Consider the following 23,798-nt stretch of genomic DNA (forward strand, 5'->3'; position numbering starts at 1 on the left):
TTCATAAGTATATTTTTCCTCAAATATGTTATACATGGAATGAAAACTTTGTTTTAAAGGGAATGTAGAAAGTATACCTAGGTCTCTTAAGTCAGACTAAGGCTGCCTTTGCCAGCCTTATAAACCCACCATGTTTTGGACTAGATCTCTCATCAGTTTCAACTGATAGGAGCTGGACACCAATTTGGTGAAGGATGGACTAAGGTAAACTTCCTTAAATGATAGTACACAGTTTTAAAACATGAATGATAAAGCACACTTTCTAGCATCTTTGCAATGAGAATGCAAGCCCCCCCCCCCCCCCAAGATGTAAATTCACCATATTACAACAACTTAGACTCCTTCCAGCTGTTCTGAAGCTGGGCAAGGTAGGTCTTTTCCAGGCAGGTTTTGACTGGCCTCCACAGGATCTGCTAGTTTGCAAGAAAGCAAACTAACTCTCAGTCCGGTTCGTGAACTGGGCGAAATAATAACCTATAGAAGTAAATTAGATTTTTTTTAAAAAAAAATACTTCTCCAAAAAATACAGTTTGCAAGAAGATAATGCAACTTGATATAAAGTTAGAACTACATATTATGGTGTCCAGTGGCAGTTTGAAGGAGAAGGTGGGCAGGAGAGGGCTATTAGTCCTTCTGACCTTGTTTTCTCACAGAAAATCTTCGCGCGTGCACACACACACACACACACACCAGCTACTTTTAACTTCATCTGCTTGGATGAGCAGTTACATGCAGAAATCTGTTATCTACCAGAAAATGTACAAGCTGACAATTCCCCCACCTGCCCCTCCAAAGTTGGTTGGTGTTGCCTCCTGCAGAACTTGCTGGATAAACTGATCTGTATTATTGGCAATCATAGAAAACGCCTTTTTCAAATCTCAGTTCTTGATTCACTAAAAGAAACTTTGATAATGGATTCCTCAGAATATGTTAATAGGGTGAGGGTTGTCATGGAGAATGGTTCTCATTTAAGTTTGTATTTTCTTATTTCTATACTTACTTTAAAATAAATTTTGCTTCGTTCTAGAAGAAGGTGCCATTTTAGGGCTGTTTTTTGAGCCTCTGTCAGAGTCTGGAACTCCTGGACCTAATGGAGTGACCACAACTTAATTGGTATGCAGTGCACACAAGCATGAAGTGAAGCATGAGTCAAAAGGAAGATGAGTGTTTTCAGAAGTGCATACATACAGTAGGTTCACAGCAAAACCAAGCAGGCCTTGAAGTGCCTTGAAAGATCAGTAAATTTATTGCAGCATAACTTTTTTGGGGCTAGAGTATATTTCATCAGATGCAGCACTGGTGCAGTGCATTAAACCTCAGGCTCTCGATACGTGCTAAACACAACTTGAACCATAAACCTGAATAGAAGAGATCTATTTCTAATACATTCTTACCGTGCAGCCTAAAGCTTCTTCAGCCACTGTGTCTGAGAGATTGCAAGAATGGAGAGTGCCTGTGTGGTCTGTCAGATCAACTAGTACATCAAAGCTGGCAAAGAGTAGTGAGGCATCTGAGGAGGAGACAAAGCTGCTACAGAAGGAGCATGAGTTTGTTCCTTCATTGACCACATAGTGGCACTTGCTACTGCAGAAAAGAAAAGAGGGCAAGATTTTAAATGAATGAACGTGTGTGTGTTTAGTTATTACGCATCTAACATACCTATTCATTATATCTGATGAAATTGTCACATTGTTTTTATATGCTTCTTGTTTAATTATGAGTATACAATAATAGAATGGATAATATAGAATAGACATGCTATCTTGGCTCAAAGGCAAGAAAGAAGGATGGCTGAAGAGCAAAGAATCTTTGGACATGCGAGTTAGATAAGGTTACAGTACTTCAGAAAAGGCTTTGATGCTGAGTTAGGAGGAAAAAGTGGTATGAGGAATAGAGAGATGGAAGTTTTTCAAGCTGATTTGGAATGGGAGTGAGGAGCAGGATAAATGTCCAGGACACTTAATGAGGTGCTTACCATCTGTTTCGTATTATTTTAGTTGTCTCATTATCAATATTCAGCGTAGAAATGTAGGCAAAAATAATGCCATAGAAAGGTTCTGATTTTCCCTCATTTTGCAAAGCTTTCATCTTTAATTGCTCCACTGTATAAACATCAACTATTGCCTGTACTAAAGATAACAGGAAAAAGAAGTAAGATTGTCTTTTTAAAAAGGGACTTGATCTGAAGTTTAAAGACAGGAAAAAACTTCCCACTGACTAGTGGACTTTGGACTTCAATAAAATATAGTTTACCATAAGAAAAAAACATTTAAAATCATAACATGCCATTGGACAGAAAAGACTCTGTTATTCATTTGTATTATAACCAGAACAGTTAAACTTTAGTTAATTTTTATGATTTCCCAGACTGAAGTCCACTCTTTATTCTCTGAGCCATGATAGCTGAACACTTCCCTGTTTATAGCATACTTCCCAGTTAATAGTTCTCAGAATGGCACGCAGCATCAAATGGATTGTACATGAGAACTTTTAACATACATTTGCCTCTGAAGTATGTGGCAATAACTTTGAATACATGCTGTCCTTAAAAAAAAAAAACAGCAAAAAAAGTTAGCCTGTGTTCTGAGAACTGTTTGCATTTAGAAGGGTAAATCTAAGCCAGGGGTGTTAAACTCAAATTCATCGGGGGCCGCATCAGCAGTTTGGTCACCCTCAAAGGGCAGGTTGTATCTGTAGGACTCAATATAAAAACAAGTGGAGGTTTCCTGAATGCATGTAAAGTGGAGGTTTCCTGTGTAGAATGGCCGGCGCCGCTAGAGGGCAGACGTTCTCTGGCTTGTAGGCTGCCGCGCATGCGCTGAAGAGGCGGCTTTCTTGTGTCAAAAAAAAAGAAAAAAAAGAGCCAGAATAAAAGGTGAAGGCTGGCGGCTGGCGGCGGCTACACGGGCCACATGACGAGGTCTGGCGGGCCGGATTCGGCCCGCGGGCCTTGTGTTTGACACCCATGATCTAAGCAATACAGTGGTGCCTCGCAAGACGAAAAGAATCCGTTCCGCGATTCTTTTCTTCTAGCGGTTTTTTGCGAAGCAACCCCATTGGCGGCTAAGCGGATTAGCGCTATTAGCGATTTAGCGCTATTAGCGGCTTAGCGGCTAAGCTGTTAAAAGGCTATTAACAGCTTAGCCGCTTTGAAAAAGGGGGGGGGGAAGCGGGGAGACTCGCAAGACGTTTTCGTCTTGCGAAGCAAGCCCATAGGGAACTTCGTCTTGCGAAGCGCCTCCGCGACGGAAAACCCTTTCGTCTTGCGGGTTTTTCATCTTCCGAGGCATTCGTCTTGCGGGGCACCACTGTATATAGCAGTCTAGATTCAGATACCTGAATCTAGAACCATGGAAGGCACCACATTGAGCTGCATGAAATGGAAGTCCATCAACCTCAGAAAAGCTCATACCAAGAACAAACTTAGTTGGTCTCTAAGGTGCTACTGGACAATTTTTTAATTTTTAAAAATATATTTCTATCAGATTAAAGGACTACTTGGTAAACACTCACCATTTATGGAATCTCTGAAATGATCTCCCATTTCATCATCCAAATCTAACATTTCTGCACTTTCTCTTATAAAGTTGTGTAGATTGATTGCTTCTGGTGTATCTTGAAAAAATATTTTTCAAAGCAGTATTAATAAAGGTAAAGTTGCATAATGCCAAAATAGTTTGTAGGAGATTTTTTAGCTAAATGGTTAGCTCCATGTATTTGGTTGATGTCTGCTACAGAAAAGACATTGCTGTAATTCTTTACACACAAGGCATTCGGTCCATTGATGTGAACAGGATTTACGTCTGAATTAACACATAGAGGATTGTGTTGATAGAAATGAAACCTATAAGACCACCTTATAGTAAAGCAGGTGGATGATCCATTAATGTATTTTCTTACACATGTATTCCACCTTTCTTCTGTCATGGACTCCAGGGTCAGACCCAGACCTGCTTAGCTTCAGCAAGGTGGTGGCCTCATGTGCCTTAAGATCATACATTGAGATACCATCTATCCCAGAATTGTCTAATCTTTCTGGAAGTAGCCCTCCATTGTTATAGGCAGAAGTCTTTCCCAGTCATAATATATTATGTCCTTTTTAATAAGGACATGTGGGACTGAAATTTATTTATTTATTTATTTAGTAAGCAAGTTAAGTATACTGCCCTTCATTTGAGGATCACAGTGCAGTTTATAGTATAAAAACACAAATATACATAATAAGGTAAAGGTAAAGGTACCCCTGCCCGTACGGGCCAGTCTTGACAGACTCTAGGGTTGTGCGCCCATCTCACTCAAGAGGCTGGGGGCCAGCGCTGTCCGGAGACACTTCCGGGTCATGTGGCCAGCATGACATCGCTGCTCTGGCGAGCCAGAGCCGCACACGGAAACGCCGTTTACCTTCCCGCTAGTAAGCGGTCCCTATTTATCTACTTGCACCCGGGAGTGCTTTCGAACTGCTAGGTTGGCAGGCGCTGGGACCGAACAACAGGAGTGCACCCCGCCGCGGGGATTCGAACCGCCGACCTTTCGATCGGCAAGCCCTAGGCGCTGAGGCTTTTACCCACAGCGTCACCCGTGTCCCAATATACATAATAACAAAGGAGAAATACCCCGTCCTAGTTTAAAAGGCCATAGATTGTTTAATTAGGCAAAGGCCTGGGAAAAGCAAAATGTTTTTGCCTGGGACCTAAAGATATGTAACGAAGGCACGTATTTTCTATACAAATATTTATATATACATAGAGCATCATCAATGTGTATGGTGCCTTACAGAGGACAAGAGGACAGGGTACTGCTCAGAATACTTGCAATCTACAATTCATCACAGGGAGAGACAAACGGGAGAAGAAGGAAATGGAGGCAGGGGTAAACAGGAACAGAAAATGTTTCTATTAAGTACTGTACTTAGTTTACAACATGGCATTGGGACTAGGAGTTCTACCAAAAGCTTTATAAAAGATGGGTTTTGAAGGAAAAGGGGGAAGTGGCATCTCATTTTTTAGGAGGTAGTTCCAAGAGTGAGCAAAAGAAGGAGCAAATCTCCAGATGGCTAAGTAGTGTGAGGATGATAATGACATAGATTGGACTAAATATGGGGAATAAAGGAAAATTAAAGAAAGCCAAGGCTTTGTGTCTGTTCAGCAGGATGGATTGTAGCATTGTCAGTAGATAAGGATCATAGACTGAACACAGGTGAGGGTTTAGGAGGAAATAGAAGTACAGATTGAACTTTTGAAATGTACAAAGAAAAAAGAAAGTACTGATAGATATAGAGCTGGGCACTTAGTAAAACAGGTAGTATTAAACTATTGCCATAAAGAAACTCAATGTTGCAAATGGGCAGGGAATTATTCTGTAGGTTTTAAACAAGTAGAACTGCGTTTAAAGTCCTAAGCGATCATATTTTAATGTTCTAAGCTGCCCTGAATACCAACTTGAGAGAATAAATATATTAAATAAATAGATAAATTTTCAATAAAAGCGTTAGGATAATATAAGGCATTCTATGACAATTTAACAAGGTTTTAGAATTGTGTCTTACCGGGATTAGTAGTAATGATGGATTTTGAGAGTACAGTTGCAACCATGCAATTTCTAAATTTGTCAAAATTTATTCTTACATCTGATGCAAATATTACTGGGAAGAAAAATATTATTTATTATTATTTTGTTATTACAGGCAAAGCTTTACACTAGTGATAACCTCAGCAAAAATACTATATATAAAAAACTGAGAAGTACCTGTTTCTCGTGGCACCCAGCTCTGTGCAAGCTGGATAGATTCATTGTCCCAGCTAGAAAAATAGTAGCATTCAATTAATACAAATGTTTATTTGTTTAAAATGTTAATATTTTCTATTTGTGTTGATAGAATATATTGACACTCTTGTATCAGGGCAACTTCCAAATATTAAAATGATACAACAATATAAAAAGTAACAAATGTCAAAGAATCATAGAATTGTAGAGTTGGAAAGTACCCCAAGGATCATCTAGTCCAACGCCCTGCAATGCTGGAATCTCAACTAAAACATACGTGGCAGATGACCATCCAACCTCTGCTTAAAACCCTCCTAGGAAAGAGATTCCACCCCCTCTTGTGGAAGTTTATTCCACCGTCAAACAGCTCTTTCAGAAAGTTCTTCCTGAATTTAATCAGGATCTTCTTTCTTGAAACTTGGAACTATTGGTTCAGGTCCTAGCTGCATTCTGTATTAGTTGTAGTTTCTGAGTCACCTTCAAAGGTAGCCCCATGTAGAGCACATTGCAGTAGCTCACCAGGCCCTGGAGATATGAATTCATTTAAAGTAGCTCAGTGTTTCCTTACCACCACCTTTTCCCCATCTTATGTTGCAGTCCCCTACTTGCATTGTTCATTCTGTAATCACCAGGTTGGGCACTGCTTTTCCTTTGGTTGAAGGCAGAATAGGTGCTGAGCAAATTGCTAAACAGATATATCTTAGTCTGCCTCTGAAAACAAGCAGTCACAAGCGCTCAGGAAGAGAACTGCAGAGCAAGTGTGGAGGTCCTATTTGTAAGAGGTTGACACCTGGAGCAGGGAATCCCTTGTTTATGAGCCATATGCTGAACCCAGACTGTATAAGCATAAGAGCACAGGTCAAAACTATACAAAAAGCATCATGGCTGTGACCAAGTGGCTGAGTGACTAAGGGAAAGTGAGCAAAATTATAATACTTGTGGATTCAGATGTCAGTCTTGCACGCAGCAGGATGTCTCATGCATAGCAGCAGTTGCTCTGCACCTAACCAATTTACATTCTTAACTTACATTTCAGTTCTTGAAATGTTAACCTATATTTATGTGTTGAGTGTGTGCAACCAGAAAAAAGCTTGTTTCAAAATTCAAATTCAAATCCCCACACATGCAGAAGCTTTCCATTCTCGTCTATGAAAATGTATGTTCCCAGAATGTTCACTAGCTGATAAAGATGAGAGCACCTTCTATGCTCATTGAGCTTTATCCGCATATTGGAACAGTAGGGGCACTTGCACATCACAACTACTAAATTGTGCCTTGTGGCTTCAGAACATGGAAATGCCACTTGGCCCAGACACAAGAAGGACTGAAAAATTAAAAGCTCCTTTTCTATCCAGATTCTTCCCTCTCTGTCTAGGTAATCTAGTTTTTCTAAAAGAGCAGCGGTGTTTATTTAGTTTTCTCTTGAAAGAGAAATCTTAACCAGGGCTCCTCTTACATTCTTAATACAGTATTTGCTACATGTTCTCTAAGAAATTTTTGAAGCATTTTTAATGTATAAAAGTCTTGATGATAAGCATTTACGCAAAGGTTAATCTATAGTTGCTACTTGACAATATGTTGCTTTGATCAGGAATGATCATCAATGGTCTGACTGACTAAATGGCTTCTTTTATTTCCTCATCTCCTCATGACCTTTTGTAATTGATTTGCAGCTTTGTTTCACTCTGCCTCTCCTTAGGGGAGAAATTGTCAATAACTCATAGAAATGGGTAATATATTCAAGACCATTCTATTGGACAGCCTTGTATGTTATAGAAGTTAATGGATATTGCTGCCATTAAATGAATGCGGCTGTATCATGAGAGACACCGCACAATTAATAAGAAGCTTCAATTAATGATAGCAATATGTACTTACGTTCAGTGTAGCCTCTTATTTTTGTATTAATGGGTATAGTTGGATTGTGATTTAGAATACACCTTACCATATCATTGCAAAGGAAGACTCGGTTTCATCATACAGCCTTACTTCACATCTGTGACCCTTTCGTCTGTCCGAAGTGGTGAAATACTTTGGTTCTCCAATCTTTGTAAAGTGAACAACAAATGATTTGCAATCTTCATCTTGTGCACACACCAACCTTGTCAAAAGCAATAGTGTATCCCCATTTTTATGTGTCTGCTATCTACACCAGTGAAGTCTGGTTTATTAGACTGCCTTACTCTGCTCTTAGCCAGCTGCCACCTGACTCCCTTTGTGGTGTTATAGATTGGGGGGACCCCCCAAACCCTAGAAATTAATAAATGGTAGAATTTTGGTTTTTGGAGTATTGAAGGGAAGAACTGGAGGCCAGTGGAAAAGTACAGGCTAAGCTTTCTTCCAAGCCAGTGCCTCACCTGAGATAGAGACATTAACATGACAAAGGTGTTGGTGGTCCATTCTAAGAGGAATCTTTGGCCTGAGTAGACAGATTGGCAGGGTAGCTAGGTGTGGGGTGTCAGGAAAATAGTGTTTTAGCAAGGTGTGCTGGGAAGAGGAAGAGAGAAAAAAGACTGAGATGCATTTTGGGCAGGTTGGCTAGGAGAAATACTTTTGCCTCCAGTGCTATACTGCTATGGGGAACAACTCCCTCTTGAAATGACCTTGCTGTAAAATCTGGACTCCCTTCATGCAGACTGAATGTGTAAATATGTTGATAAACCATATTTCTTAAAGGTACAACAGTATCCACCATGTCTTCAATTCTCCAAAGGAGCCCAGGGTGAATGCCTCAAACCCCCTGTAATCTTGGTACCGCTCGGCAGAGAGGTGGTGCCCAGCTTTTGTCATTGCACTTACAACAGGTCCAGGGGGGGACATTGGCTGCCAGCTTCTTCCCCCTTAGTATCATTATTGCTCTTGTAGGGAGGAAGGTGGGGACAAAACTACAATGCGTTGGGTTTGCCTGCCACTGGCCCTGGTTTTGCCTACTCTTAGCCTCCCTGGCTTCTGCCCCAGCAGTCACAATGGGTAGCTTCCACCACTGGTCTGCACTACAAACACTTCAGCAGGGCTGGCTGCAATAAAAATCTCTCAGTGTGCATGTGCACCTCATTCTTCACAGAAAAATGAATCCAATGAAGGACTTGCAAAATTGTAGGGCATTGCTGAAGGAGAGTAAGCAGCTCTGCTCCAGTTTATTGCATTTTTACATTCAAAAGACTACATGAATACTCTTGCAATAGAGTAGAAAAGCATTTACCTTAGCAACTTTCTAAGGGCAGAACTGCACACTGTAAGGAGACATATAGATCACCAAACCCCACGTTTTCCTCTGAGGCACTTATAGGGGAGATAACAGCGGGTAAGAGTGGGTACTTAAGCCTCCCTTTGCTTGCTGATTCTTCCCTATAAATGTTATTCATTCCTTATTGCCTGCCCTCTTCCAACTGGGTCTCCAAAATAAAAAGTAAGCCCAACTGAATTCTTGAAAATCAGATGAAAAAAAAAGATATTTGCAGGAGATAATCACTAACTGGTGGCGAACGTAAGGCTGGAGACTTGCAGATACCCCCCCACTCTGGTAAACATATGAAGCTGCCTTATACTAACTCAGGTGAGACCTGTGGACCATATAGTCCAGTATTGTGTACTCTGAGTAGCAATTACTGTTCAAGTTCTTGGGCAGAGAGAGGTATTTCTCATCACTTGTAGATTCAGCTTTTTTTTAAAATTGAAGATGCCAGAAACTTGTATAGACAAGTGTGATTTGTGATATCAAGTAAGTAGCGCAGTTTGATAGATTTGGATGGCATTTGCACACAGCAATCACCATGGCATTTAGCATGGTATTGTATAGGTCCTGCTAATTGCAATGGGGTCTGTGCAAGAGAACTTCTTAATGGATTGTGCCCTCGTTGAATGGAGTATGTAAGAAAGAAAACTTAAAGTGTTTCATGTTCTTAATGCTATATGACAGCAATGTTTAACCGCCACTGTTGGAGGCAGCATATTCCTAAAGGTAAAGGTAAAGGTAAAGGTACCCCTGCCCGTACGGGCCAGTCTTGACAGACTCTAGGGTTGTGCGCCCATCTCACTCAAGAGGCCAGGGGCCAGCGCTGTCCGGAGACACTTCCGGGTCACGTGGCCAGCGTGACATTGCTGCTCTGGCGAGCCAGAGCCGCACACAGAAACACTGTTTACCTTCCCGCTAGTAAGCGGTCCCTATTTATCTACTTGCACCCGGGAGTGCTTTCGAACTGCTAGGTTGGCAGGCGCTGGGACCGAACAACGGGAGCGCACCCCGCCGCGGGGATTCGAACTGCCAACCTTTCGATCGGCAAGCCCTAGGCGCTGAGGCTTTTACCCACAGCGCCACCCGCATCCCCTAGCATATTCCTATTCAGTGGCAAAAGTGCTGTTGTGCCGATGTCATGCTTGTGGGCTTCCCTTAAGTCAGAGGTCAGCAAACTCTTTCAGCAGGGGGCTGGTCCATTGTCCCTCAGACCTTGTGGTGTGCCGGACTATATTTTGGAAAGAATAAAAAGGAACGAATTCCTATGGCCCACAAATAACACAGAGATGCATTTTTAATAAAAGGACACATTCTACTCATGTAAAAACACACTGATTCCAGGACTGTCTGCGGGCTGGATTTAGAAGGCAATTGGGCTAAATAAGGCCCCCAAGTCTTAGTTTGCCTACCCATGCGTTAAGTATTTGGTTGGCTACTATGAGCACAGGATGCTGGGCTAGATTGGCCTGTGCGCTGATTCAGCAGGGCTCTTCCTACGTTCTTAAGAGGACAAAGATGAAGGGTCAGTGAGACATGTGCTAAATCAATAAACCAATTTAGCATTCATGCTTAATCTTATAGTTAAAAACTAATCTGTGTGTGAATGTCAAAAGACTTTAAATAAACTTCCTTATATTGTGCTGTTTCAGGGTGGCAGCCTAGGCACATGAAGGCTTTGTGAAATGTGCTGTTTACGAAATTTTTCATTAATATTACTTGCAAACCTTCCTTGGCATTAAATCAAGCCAACTGGCTGCTGACCAAGACAAAAGGAGACAACTCCAATCAGAGATGGTCCAATAAATCCTTAACTATACATAAATTAATTTGACCACCGGGCTACAGTAGAAGCTCTACAATATGTTACAGTTTTTCTGACTTACCGACTTGACAGCTGCAAGAATATTAATGATTCTTCCTTCCAGGCTCTGTCCATTGGCTGCAATGTCCGCCAGAGAGTAAAAATCTTGAGGGTTCTTCACAGGTAGATTCAACAGGGACAGTAGTTTGGTGTCAGCTTCATAGTGGGGACAGATTTTAACCACGGAATGATTCTCACTGAGGAGCAGTTTGTAGCAGCTGACATGCACAACACAAACAATACTTTACTCATCACTACTAAAGGCTTTTTCCTATATGATGAACTCTGAATTGTTATGGGTTATTGTAATACTGATGTTATACTGATGTTGTGAAAAGCACTTTACAATTGATACCAGAGAATAGTGGCTTCTTTGTACAAACAGAAGTCAAGTCATTGGCAGGCAGAGTTGACACTGACATCGCTTCATGGGGTGGGGGGAGAAATGGATTATTAACCTACTCTAAGCTCTGGAAGCAGATAGTTCTGCATATTTTAGTGTTGCAATAAGAAATACTTTTGACATCTGTTGTGAGTAACTGAAGGTACTTTAAGAGCCGTTAACACCTAAGGTTGCTCAAAACAAGACTTGAAAAAAGCTGCAATTCAGCAAATACAGGGCCAGTGTGATGTAATTGATAGAGTCCCCATACAAATAGCCATCAGCCAATCTTAGGCCACTCACTATCTCTCCGTCTCACAGAGTTGGTGCGAGTACAACTGCTGCAAAACCACTGCAAAACTTTGGCACCAGTTCGAAGTGATTCAGACAATTTTGGATTCTGGGGTATTAACTATGAACCCCAGTTTGATGTATCAGTTACTCAGTTTCTGAGGCTCTGCAAAATGCAGGGGTTTTGCAGTTTTCTACGCAATATACTTACATTGAATGGAGCCAAATAATACCTAATATACGTCGACTGAGGTATTCCAGACTTCCTTTTGTGCTGCATCCATGCTTTAAAGCTCTGTGCCTGCTTTTTTTGCCCTGCACTTTCCCTGTGAAACCCTGCTCTTTACTGCTGAATCAGAGCAAATGGCAATCTATGGAGACACAAACTGACATTTGTTTTGATTAAGCATTAAAGAGCAGGTTTTCTCAGGGAAAGTGCCAGGGCAAAAAAAGGGGGGGCCCTCAAATACAGCACTTTAAATTGTGGACCTGTTCCTAGAAAGCACAGGGCAAAAGGTAAGTGTGGATGAGCCCTGAGTTTAAGATTCATTTCTATGCTGCAGTACAGGGTATTACGATAGTTTCAGAGTTAAGAGATGTTAGAATTGCCATATCTCAAAAAGTGAAAATCCGGACACAATGTCTAATCAATAACTGTTTGGTGTTGCTTGGCTGTCAGGTCATTTTGTAGCATTAGTGGAGGACACTAACTAATCCCTTGCCAGACAGCTATATAAATTTTTCAAGAGTAACATCTGTATCATCTGGTATCAAGAATCTGAATATGCCACTTGTATACATGTTTTAGTCTTATTTAGGGTATAAGATTCTGACTTTACAGTTACCTAGGAGTTGTAGCGTTGAATTTTTCTTCCTTTTCAGCCTCTTTTGTCTGAACTAAAGGATTTTCAATTATGACTATAAAAGGGAAAACAGTGGAAAGCCACATAAGTATGGATTTAAATGACTGCTTACAAGTTCATTCAGCAAGACACTGGCAATCCAGTTCTAATGGTTTTCAGTCAGCTTTACTCCTGGGTACCTGCATACAATTTCAGCCTTAACTGCTTAAATCTGGCTGGATTATTATTATTATTAAATTTATGGACCATTTTTAGAAGACTGAAACAGTAAAAACTTAGCATCTGAGAGGGAATCTGGGAGATTACTTTTTCAGTCCATGTCTCTTGATGACAGCTTTATTAGATTGAATCTTGTTGGTTCTTTTTAGTTTACTTTTCCCCCTCTCACTCAATCTAACTAAAAAATTTGGTTCCAATTAAATAGTCCACAACTCTTTGAAGGATAACACACTAGGACCACAACACATTATACTGATTTAAAGAGGAGGGAAACATACTGAAATTGAAATATGTTCGGAATAAACTCCAGCTCACCACAGTCACCAACTCTAAAGCTTTCTGAAAGTGATTTAATATAGTCCTCTCTTCCCCAAGAATGTACATTTATGAAATAAGATGGCGAATCACGGACAGTGAAGCTAAAAGTGTACCTTTCTGATCCAATATCTGCAGTGACAAGAAACAGAGACAGTTTTAGAATCCAGTTAAAAGTTTTAATTCCGTGTAAGACACATGAAAATATTATGTGTACTTATTGTTACATTCTGCCCAGTGTTAAGTCATGGCAGAAAACAGCCCACCTCAATCAAATTGACTTCAGAACTGTCATCTGTCTCAGACACCTATTGGTTGTGGAGGCTGTCATCACCATAGTATCAGCCGCCATTTTCCCTTATGATGTGCATATGGCATATGATAAAGAAATATGGAGGTCAGTGCTGGGGTGCCAGCAGCAGCAGCAGCAGCAGCAGCAGCAGCAGCAGCAGGAGCAAAGTAATGTTGATAAGAGAGGAAGAGGAGTGGCTGTAAAAGCTTGACAAGCTGGATTTGGACAAAGGATCACTTAATGAGAAACAGGTATAAAGCAGGTGAGGGGAGCTTTTGGCCATACAGCTGTTGCTGAACTACAACTCTCATCTACCCCAGCAAATGGTCAGTGGCTGGGAATGGGTTGTAGTTCAGCAACATCTGTAGGGCCAAAAGTTCCCGACAGCTAGTACAAAGCAAAGGAGAACAATCTCATTAACTACCACTAGAGGTCACTCCTTTTTTAATTAAAATATTATATTTTCATGAATGGGAGAAAAATGGTGCCATGGCTGGTTCAATTGCAGTTTAGCCAGAGACCAGCAGTGCAAGTGCCTCATTGTTTTGACAAAAACTTTGCATGGAATGAAATATTCCACTATCATCAGATATCGTCAGATGCTTACAAAATAGTGGGAAATTCAGTGCTATGTTAACTAACCCTAGCAGATGCAGGTGCCCTTAAAAATGTTAAGCCAGGTTTCAGCAAGGGATAAAGTTGATGAGATGCTTGTTTCAATTAACATGTTGTTACTCTCTCTTAGAGCTTTGTTAATCTACACTTTAATTTCAATATAGTTTTTGCATAAAATATCCCCACCAGTTGATGCACATGCTTTTTGGTTAGATTGAAGATAGAGCCAGAAAAAAAAGAGAATTTGTGGCTTAAAAGAACTTTACTTTTTCTGTCTGGAAAGCCTTTGGCATCTGTTTTCCCAATCACCATACCAATTATACTCTGGGGGAAAAAAGAGATTACAGAATATATACATCAAATACAGATGTACAGGATGTATTTGATTTCACAGACTCTCTTGTCCTTCAGTAATAAAAAGCATATTTAACTGTTTTTATTTTAATGCACTTATTCTACAGAAGCATCAATAAATTAACAACCTAAGTGGTTTTCTCAATATATTAAAAGATGAAGACTGGGAAATAATATAAAGACCCCACATCTGTCTGTCTCTGTAAGGAAAATGTTTACCTGAAAACATACACTTTTTTGTCACTTGCACTGGCAGTGAGCAGCTTATGCACACTGCGGAATAGGCTAAGGGCATGTCAAAGTCAAACCAATTAGGGTACAAGTTCCTGAGTCATCTAAATCATAGAATTATAGAGTTGGAAGGGGCCCCAAGGGTCATCTAGTACAACCCCCTGCAATGCAGGAATCTCAACTAAAGTATCCATGACAGATGGAGGCCATGTGATTTCCCATGTCTGCACAGTGGCATAAAAGGAGCATTTCTATTTTTCTTCACTATTAAAGAAACTCCTATTTTTTTACTGTACCATCATGAACTCTCAGCAGGGTAGCTAGCTGCATGTTACATACAGTCATTTTTGCTAAGCTAAACAACAGACATTTTTGCTAAGCTAAATGAACTCCCCAAAATGGCAGTTGTGAACAGTGACACAGAAGAAAGGTAGGGGTTCCATAAACTTTCCCTTTCTACCACTTCTCCACATGAATTTTCCCTTTCTCAGAAACTGCTATGCTTTTTAAAAACGTAGGTGCATGGGGAAGCAGTAAATGAATTTGGGTATGTTGTGCATTAAGCCCTTAAAATATGCATTTATTTAGACTTTTAGAGGAAATACCTATGCTTAAAGGCAACAATTACCACCAAACAAAGATGCTTTTGCAGATTTGTATCAGTAGTGTTGAAACAATAACACTGTAATGTTTAGTGAACTGGCTGGCTTAGTTTAAAAAACCCCCAAAGATAAGAAGTCATATCCTAAAAGGACTCCAAACATTAGGTCTCTTAGCTTTACCCCCCCCCCCAAACCAGCACACATTACATTCTTGAATTGGGTTTCAGGAAAACAGAATGAACAAAACACCTGTTGAAAAATAGGCTTGCAGATTTCTATGTGCCTTTCAGTCACTAGATGGGGCAAGAAAACTATTCCAGCATTTATCTGGATAAGTTCACTCAGGGTATGTTTGCAATGAAATATAATTCCCTCAGGTCTTTGAAAGCTTTCTTAAAGTGCATTCTATTAATTCGCATTCAAAATGTTTCATTTCCTAACTCACAGTAATTTAATTAAATGGCAGAATATCTTGTGTATAATTCTGCTGATAATAGAGAGCTGGTTCTTGGAATCCCAAATATGTTCTAAGACTCTGCTTACAATAGTATTTATTTCAAAGTCTTCTTAAAATTTATATTTACAACATTATTTGACTCTTTTAACAAAGTGAAATTCCATAATTCCAAATTAAAAGCTTGAGAAATATTCCTAAACCTCTTTTAGATATCCTTAATTCTGAGATATTTTAGTTATACCATTTAACCAATCAAAAGGAGAAAATAAACTTCTGTGTCCATTTGCCAGGATTTTCTGCTGACACTTTCCAAACTCGTTATTTTTACTCTATATCTTCATCTTACTTCATTTTGACCTTTGGCATTCACGTAACTTAAAACAGTGACATAGTGCTTCAGTTATATATAATATTATTTGAAATAATGTTGTAGAATTAATTTTATCGGAGCTAGTTCTTTTATAAATAATAATAATAATGATAATAATTTTATTATTTATACCCCACCCGTCTGGCTGGGTTTCTCTAGCAGAATATAAAAACATAATAAAGCGTCAAATGTTAAAAACTTCCTGATTCACATGTATAAAGTCACACACTATAAAGTCACACACTATAAAGTCTACTACTAGCTTCCTTCAATATGAATTACTTTATGTCTGACATTAAATAAACCATATTTCTTTTCCAGATTGAAAGCATTATTTGTTTATCAAGTAAAACTACAATTAAATTCTTGCTTGGTCCACACATTGATACTCTCAATGCTGTACACTAAATAAAATCTTGTGGCCAAATACATCCACCCCACAAGAGAATCTTTCATGTGCTTTCAATTCAGTGCCAAAGAAACATCCCTTGAAGAAATCTATGGCCTTGTAATACATTCTTTAACTTTTGATAGGAGGAAATTACTACTCTTATTTTATGTTAAAATCAACAAAGAGTTCACGTTACGGTAGTATGTGTGCCGTTTGTGTTAGGATGAACAGTAAAGTCCTGGGAGATACAAATATATTTCTCTTGCCCCTGTCAGGACTTTAAGTAAGCCATCTGAGTTTCAGGCCCAAAACTCTCTGTTGTTGGTCCCTAAAATACTTAATAATCCTTAGGCTGCAATCCTACGCACATTTCCTTGAGAGAGTAATCCACATTGAATGTAATGAGACTAACATGACAATCCTAAATATGTCAACTCAGAAGTAAGCCTCATTTAGTTTAGTGAGGCTTACTTCTCCCAGATTAGCATGTTTACGACTGCAGACTAAATGTCTTATTCTGAGGTTTAAGACTCGCACAAGTACAGCCATCTGCAAAATAATACTACTTTTTATTATATCAAAAATAAATGAGAGAAGAGTATAAATATAAAACAATAAAGCTATATATACATTTTCAATGTGTTGTATGTAGTTGCCACCCATATTATGTATGCAACATTTTTTTTAGTTTTTCTAAGTCCTGGTTCTTACCATTTGTGTTTCAACAGCCCAATGCAAACATTGAAGTATGGGATCCAGTGCCATTGTCTCAGCATCATTATTGTACCAGGTGAAGATAACACCTTATCCCAGGAATGGGAAACATGTGGCACTCCAAATATTGTTATACTATGGCTCCTAACATCACTGTCCATTAGCTGCACTGTCTGGGGCTGATGGGAACTGGAGTCCAACAACTTCTGAAGGGCTACAGGTTCCCCATTCCTGCCTTATCCCTTTGATCTGGTCCTGTGAGTTGATTCTGTCATGTGAATTGGGCAGCTAGAGATGTTGGTACAAATGTACCAGTGCTCAGCAACTTCTGCATGATGCAGCTGTGCCTTGCCAAGGGGCTTTGCAAGAGGGTGTGGACTTGAATTGATGTGGAACGCAAGGCCCTTGGCAACTCTTGTAATGTAACAGCTATCAGCATGTGAGCACACACACACACAGAACAAGAGATACTACAGCTTACTAATCACAAATAGGAGAAAGCAGCATAGCTTTAGCTGCTTTAATGGTTGCAGTATAGAACCAGGCTGAAGATCTTTGGATGTAACGGGCAGTTTGGCTATTCAACCTTCATTTTTAATATGGAATCCAGATTATGAGCAGGTTCACCTGTCAATGATCATAATGAGTTCTAGGAAGTTATAATGCAGAAGTTATAGGGACAAAATGCCTTGGGGCTCAACTCTGAGCAGATCTGATTGAAAGGTGCAATGTGTGCTTATTAAGTACAGAGTACACAGAGATATGCACATACACCAGTATCCTTACAAATCCTTGCTCTCTCTGGAACACTGACATGGATTTACCGGTAATAGTTAAGAAACAACAGACAGAGATGGAAATTTTTGCCTCAATTATCATTTTTTTCAAATGCTCAAGGGAAGTCAAGGGAAGCTGTGCATGAATGGGACTACCCATGTGAGTAACTCTCACAGCTTCCAATCTGGTGTCCATAGTCCAAAAGAATACATTTTCAATGTATTGTGATACTATAATGCAGACTCTGTAGAAATTATCAACACAACATCTATTTAAAGAAAATACAAAGAAGTCTCTGATACTTCAGTCAATGAACTGTCCAGTCAACATCAATAGTTGTGGCATCCACACTCTGTGGTCAACAGAAGTATCAGTTTTCACTTTCTGAGGGTACACAAAGAGAAGCTAACATACTTTGTGCCTAATAATTATGCCAATGCTGTGAGTATATAAAGACAAACCAATTACATAATTTTGCAGTAATATAATATAGTGATATACAGTTTCACTGGAGAACAAAAAAGACTTATGTCACCAAGACCTACAGGACGAGCAAGATTTGGATGCACATCTGAAATGGCTACAAAATTTTGTGTTGGAACCGAGTAGGCCATTCTTTTTATCTGAAACTACAGAAAAGTATGTTAGAGCTTTTAAAGAGAGCAAAATAAAACAAATCACTTAGAGCATTCTGCAGAGAAGCCATTTTCTTTAAAAAGCTAATTTGATATACAGCACCTGCTTTCTGGATGATTTTTATGCTGTAATGGCCAAACATAGATAACAAAACTGTTTCAACTTGTCAAAAAAACACTTATGTTCTTTTATTGGATCAGATGATTAAAAAAATTACATTATTAAATTTAATTTCACTTTTTAAAATTTAACACTTTCAGATCATGTTGGCACTTTTGCAAGCTTGAAATTGGCTCATGATAGACATGATATGTGTGTGGCAGTTTCTGAACAGATTTCAAGATGTGCAAAAGTAGTAAATACAGAACAGTAATAACTTATATGGATTTCACATGACTACTTTGATGCTTTTTATCTGTGGATCAGCTTTGGCCCCTACGTCATTTTTCTATCCATCAGCTCTCATCTTGCCCTATTGTTCAATTTTGTGTAAAACAATCCAGCTCCTGTTGTGCATGGACTATTGGACTTGAGATTAGAAAAGTCTGGGGTCAAATCTTCAGTTATACCATGAAGCTAAATGAGTGAACCACAGTCTCTTACCAACCTAGTCAACTTTTAAATGTTAAATGAAAACAAGATAAAGGCACCCACTGTCCACAGTTCTGAACTCCCAGGAGGTAGGATGGGGCAAAAATGTTATAAATTATATATATATTAAAGAAACTATCTGCTTCTGCTTCTTCTTTTTTTATAAAAAAATCAAATTCCATCTCAAGAAAAGTTAAAATTACCACAGCAAGAAGCTGTGCCCAGTATCCAAAGAACTTTGCAATTGGTTCCATGTGCCTGAAGAATTTATGTTTCTCAAAGAGAAAGACTCAAAAGCCCCCCTCCCCAAATGCACTCTAGCCCAAGCCTCTGGACTAGCCTACAGCAGCTCTTTGAATTTATTACAAACTTAGACATTTTGAAACAGTTCACATTCTGTTGACATTCTATATTTCTAATTCAGACAGTGCGCAGACACTGTACAGGGAATTTTGGGGGAAGGCATTTGTCCACCCCCACCCTATCACTAGCACCACCCACTCAGCCTATTCCTTTATGTTTATTCTCCTGGCATTCACTATTTCTAAAAAGATAAAAAGGATTAAGGAACTACTGATGGCAGCAATAATTTTTTTTTCAAAAAAATGAGCAGCAGAAACCAATAAAAACAGTAAAAGGGTTTTTAGGAGTTAACAAAAGCTGAATTCTAAAAATTGTCTGCCATAAGTCTGCAGCACCAAGAAGCCAAAAAGTGTTGTGGTTCCTTAGTGACTTTCTGGTATATTGTAAAACATTCATTTTAAAACCCAGATTGTAAAGTAAAAATGACTTTCTGTGGGATGTTCAAAACTTCCAAGCCTCACACATACTGGCATCAAAAAGGAGTCACAATCAGTACACTGACAGTGTGCCTAAAAGCCCTTTGTAATGTCAGTTCTCAAAGCTGTTTTCCTTGGACTGTACTCATATTCACTGACAGATATCAGAGTTGTGTTTTGTTGGGCTTTCTTTTTTACTTTTCATCCATCAGGCCATCTCTGGCATATCTTAGATAAGTGAAAATAAATGAATGCTGTCTGGAGATAATACATAACAAACAGAACTGTGGTTATTTCACAACTTTTGATTATTATTATTTTTTAAACATGGATAAAGTGTATCCAGCTAATATATTCTGAAAGTCTTTCCTTTTAACTTCTAGTTATTTTTTCTTATAGATCCTTCGAAAGTTAAGGTGCCCTATTTCCATATTTAAAAATTCTAACTTGGAAAGAAACAGAAACTTCCAGCTGTCTTAGGCAGCAAGATGCAGCCCAATTATGCCTCCTAGGCAACTATCAATAGTATATTCTTCCCTCAAATACAGTGTTAAATAATTCATTGCCCATTGAAAATGGATTAGTGGGCTTTTTTTTTTTTAATGACTGAATCAGATTACCTCAAAGAGGCATTTAAAAGACAAAGTTTTTAAAATATGTAAAGTGTTACTGGTGGATACATCTGAATTGTAATATTAAATAGTGTGGAATCACTAAAGGAGGGTTAAGCATCTTCTGCATCTCAAGATGGATATAATGAGATTTAAAAGGAGTCGTAGGTATAAAGCTGCTTGTTGCCAGCACTGCCAAGATAATAAGCCAAACTGTGACACCAAAATCAACAAGAACTCAAGAGTATATCTTAATGGGGGGTTCAGTATTTTCCCTCAGCATGCTGTATTACTCAACTGCAAAAGCTGATTCTCTGGTAGAAGTTCACTAGCCTTCAGAAAACTGCAATTACCAGGATACTGTGCATGAAAGTGCGACAATTAAACCAGTTTAAATTGAAAGTATGGATATTGTCTTATCTTGCCAACCTAAATCAGTAAATGGCCTTTGTGCCCTGCAAGGAACTCTGGGAATTGTGAGGGCATTAAGAATGGTTACACATATGGTTAGACATAAAACTGCACCCCAATACGCCCTATTTAATTGAGCGGAATAACTGCCAGTAGAGTATGTTGCAACCGCTTTTAACTGAAAACAGAAATCTATTCATAGATCCTTTTTCAGTAAGCACTAAGACAAATGGGGGATGTAAAAGGGATGGACTAAAGAAGTCATGACTTTGCTGGCCAATTTTGTGAGGGCCAGTTTAATGGAGGAAGAAGTAGGGTGCCATATTCTGAAGAGCAAAAAAGAGGACATTTGTTGACTTCTACTCTTAATTATGGATTGCTATACAGTAACGACTTTCATTTTACATACCCATGAAAAAGAGGACGTGTCCTGGAAAAAGAGGACATATGGGAATCCTAGAAGGAATGGAACCCCCCCTTCCCAAATACAGAGTACAGTATAGTTAAGAAAAGATGGAAATGGGGATGCTACACTATAAAGACAGTTTTCAGTACAATCCTACAGTCTACTTGAAAGTAATTTAACTCAATGAGGCTTACTTCCCAATGAGTGGGTATAGGATTTTTCAGCCAAAATGTGGATTGGGCATTTCTTAACACTGTTTTCACCCTGTATTATATTCACACAATGAGATTTGCTGAAGGGCTGTTCACCTCATCAGTGATTGCTAGATGAAGCAGGCATGCTAATCAGGGGAAACTAGGATATTCTTATTATTATTTCTACTACTACTACATTATAATTGTTTGTACCTTGAGCAAAAAAAGCTGAGTGGGAAGAGAGATTCTCTGGATTATTCCAGATTATTAAGTATGGAGTGAGCCAAAACGAGGGCCAAAACTAGGGTAGAGCAAACAAGAAGTCACTGTGTCTGAGGAAGAAAAGATTGTTTGAGTTTACAATGAGGGATTAAAATTGTCATTTTTGCTGTGAAAAGAAAAGTATATGAAAAAGGGTATATGAGAGCAACAGCTACCTATCCAACACAGGTAGGTCTAAGTAATGAACCTTGATCTCTGTGTACCAAGACTGACAAAATGGAGACTCCTGAGGTAAATCATCCTTCACAGAAATAGAATTAGGAGGTACTCTTTAATCACAGATGCCATTTCAAGTGTCTGTGAGGAGAGGCAGTCAAGAGTCACAGCACCATTCAGAGCTTGACCTTGGATATATTTAAGATTAAATGAAAAAGGTGGGGGCTAAATTTGTATACCCCAAGTGTATTTGTGAATTTATTTATTTACATCATTTATTTGCTGCCTCAGAATTTACATGAAGGTGTTAAGATACTATTTGTATACCACCTTTCTATTGTTAAAGCCATACTCAAGGCAGCTGACACCATGAAAATATTTACATAATTACAAATACAATAAAACTAAACAATAAATAAAACGCATCAAAAAGAACACAACCAAATTGAACAATGTTCACATAAAACAAAAGATCCAAAAATAAATATACAAAAAATATCAATAGCAGCAACAAAACCCCCCAACAAAACCCCAGTCCAATAGGTCCTTAGCAATTCTGATGGGTCTACTCTTGAGTAGCACTAGTACTGACTACAGCTGTGTATTTGTCTTAATATTCTATTAACAACCAAGGGTATTTGTGAGTCTGAGGTAACGATAATCAGAAGAGGTCTGGGGGAAAAAACAGAAAGAGGGAAACTACGTACATACCCCTGACCTCTTCAGAGAGAGAAAAAAGTGTATGTTTCCCTCACAAGTTTACATTCGGGGACAGGGCATGTGCTATTTTTATTAGCCTTTCATGTGTTTCAGTTTGTACAGTTTTATTGTTAAATCGCTGCAGGATGTTTTATAGGAAACAATTCATAAATGAAAAAAAAATAATACACTCTGGGCTTTGTTCTTTTTCCCCTTCTTTTTGGCAGACAGTGGGGCTTATATGTATGTTTTGAATAAACGACACTCTTTCCTCATGCAAAGTATATATATATATATATATATGAGGTGCTCCCTGCACTGTCCCTCTCTGCAATCGTGTCCCGTTCCACAAAAAAAAGCTACCACAGTTTGGGCGGGAAAACGCATCAGCTCTCAGCCCGCAGGCGCGCCAGCTGGCAAATATTTCGCGACGGTTGCCTCGTGTTCCTCGCGCCAGCTCCTTAAAGGGCCAGTAGCAGGAAGCAGACTGGCAACGGGAGAGAGGCTTCCACGTGGTTGGGGAATTGTTGCGGGGAACTGAATTTTGCTTTGATCAAGAGGATGTGTGAATGGGTCGGTGCGTGAGTGGGTGTAATCTTCATTGCCATTGACTAGAAGATAAGGTTATTCAGTGATTACTGTGCAGAACTGTTTCTGAGTCAGATCAGCGATAAATATCATGGGGAGCTTTTAACTAAACGAATGTTTTAAATCCTGCTTATTTTCAGGGTTTATACCTGTGTTACTGGATTGGTGACTCTTGTCTGTGTGTTTACACATAAGTATTTTGTGTCTATATTGTAATGGCCATGGGTTATAAACAATAATAACATTTGGTTTGGCTTTTTATTCAGGTTCTTGTGATTTTGAATTTTAATTTGTTGTGTATGTGTTTGTTGTTGTGATCAGCCCTAGGACTGTTGATGGATGAAGGGTGGTCTATACTGTAAATGGAAATAAATACTGTATGTAGTATGATTTAACAAAACTAGTTTTGAAGCTGAAAGGTTGCGGAGCCAAATATTTGTCATGTTTTAAACACCCTTTGGGCTAAATCCAACTAAGTTTTACTCAGAGTAGAGTTTTGTGTGGGTTTATGTGCTTAAATATGGGACGCGGGTGGCGCTGTGGGTAAAAGCCTCAGCGCCTAGGGCTTGCCGATCGAAAGGTCGGCGGTTCGAATCCCCGCGGCGGGGTGCGCTCCTGTTGCTTGGTCCCAGCGCCTGCCAACCTAGCAGTTCGAAAGCACCCCCGGGTGCAAGTAGATAAATAGGGACCGCTTACTAGCGGGAAGGTAAACG

General features: G+C 39.3%; 1 protein-coding gene across 9 annotated transcripts; it reads right to left on the reverse strand.

Annotated features, from left to right (window-relative positions):
* Positions 1–310: 310 nt before the first annotated feature.
* Positions 311–23,237, reverse strand: MEIOB (meiosis specific with OB-fold). 9 transcript variants are annotated; one of them, XM_028707107.2, is made up of 14 exons: positions 22,861–23,235; positions 18,278–18,361; positions 14,103–14,160; positions 12,930–13,061; positions 12,378–12,450; positions 10,882–11,077; positions 7,709–7,809; positions 5,746–5,798; positions 5,546–5,641; positions 3,514–3,615; positions 1,976–2,129; positions 1,395–1,584; positions 1,001–1,087; positions 311–474 (listed from the first exon to the last, which is right to left on the reverse strand). In XM_028707107.2, the coding sequence occupies exons 1-14, from the start codon at positions 22,882–22,884 to the stop codon at positions 334–336; spliced, it is 1,491 nt and encodes a 496-aa protein (XP_028562940.2). In that variant the 5' UTR covers positions 22,885–23,235; the 3' UTR covers positions 311–333. The 9 variants fall into 9 exon arrangements, with proteins under 9 accessions (XP_028562940.2, XP_028562947.2, XP_028562946.2 ...); XM_028707114.2 differs by lacking the exon at positions 22,861–23,235 and adding an exon at positions 22,510–22,852 and having other exon boundaries at positions 18,278–18,355; XM_028707113.2 differs by lacking the exon at positions 22,861–23,235 and adding an exon at positions 22,510–22,852.
* Positions 23,238–23,798: the final 561 nt, after the last annotated feature.

This window comes from Podarcis muralis, chromosome 14, assembly GCF_964188315.1.
Source record: "Podarcis muralis chromosome 14, rPodMur119.hap1.1, whole genome shotgun sequence".
In the NCBI taxonomy this organism is placed as follows: Eukaryota; Metazoa; Chordata; class Lepidosauria; order Squamata; family Lacertidae; genus Podarcis; species Podarcis muralis.

Bases quoted from the DNA above. Each gene is read 5' to 3' on its own strand.
- MEIOB (XM_028707107.2), bottom strand. From the start codon at position 22,884: ATGCGTTTTCCCGCCCAAACTGTG. The intron at 5,799-7,708 runs GTAAGGTGTATT...CTATTTTTCTAG, and splicing joins TCTTCCTTTGCAATGATATG to CTGGGACAATGAATCTATCC. The intron at 1,088-1,394 runs GTAAGAATGTAT...TCACTCCATTAG, and splicing joins AAGAAGCTTTAGGCTGCACG to GTCCAGGAGTTCCAGACTCT.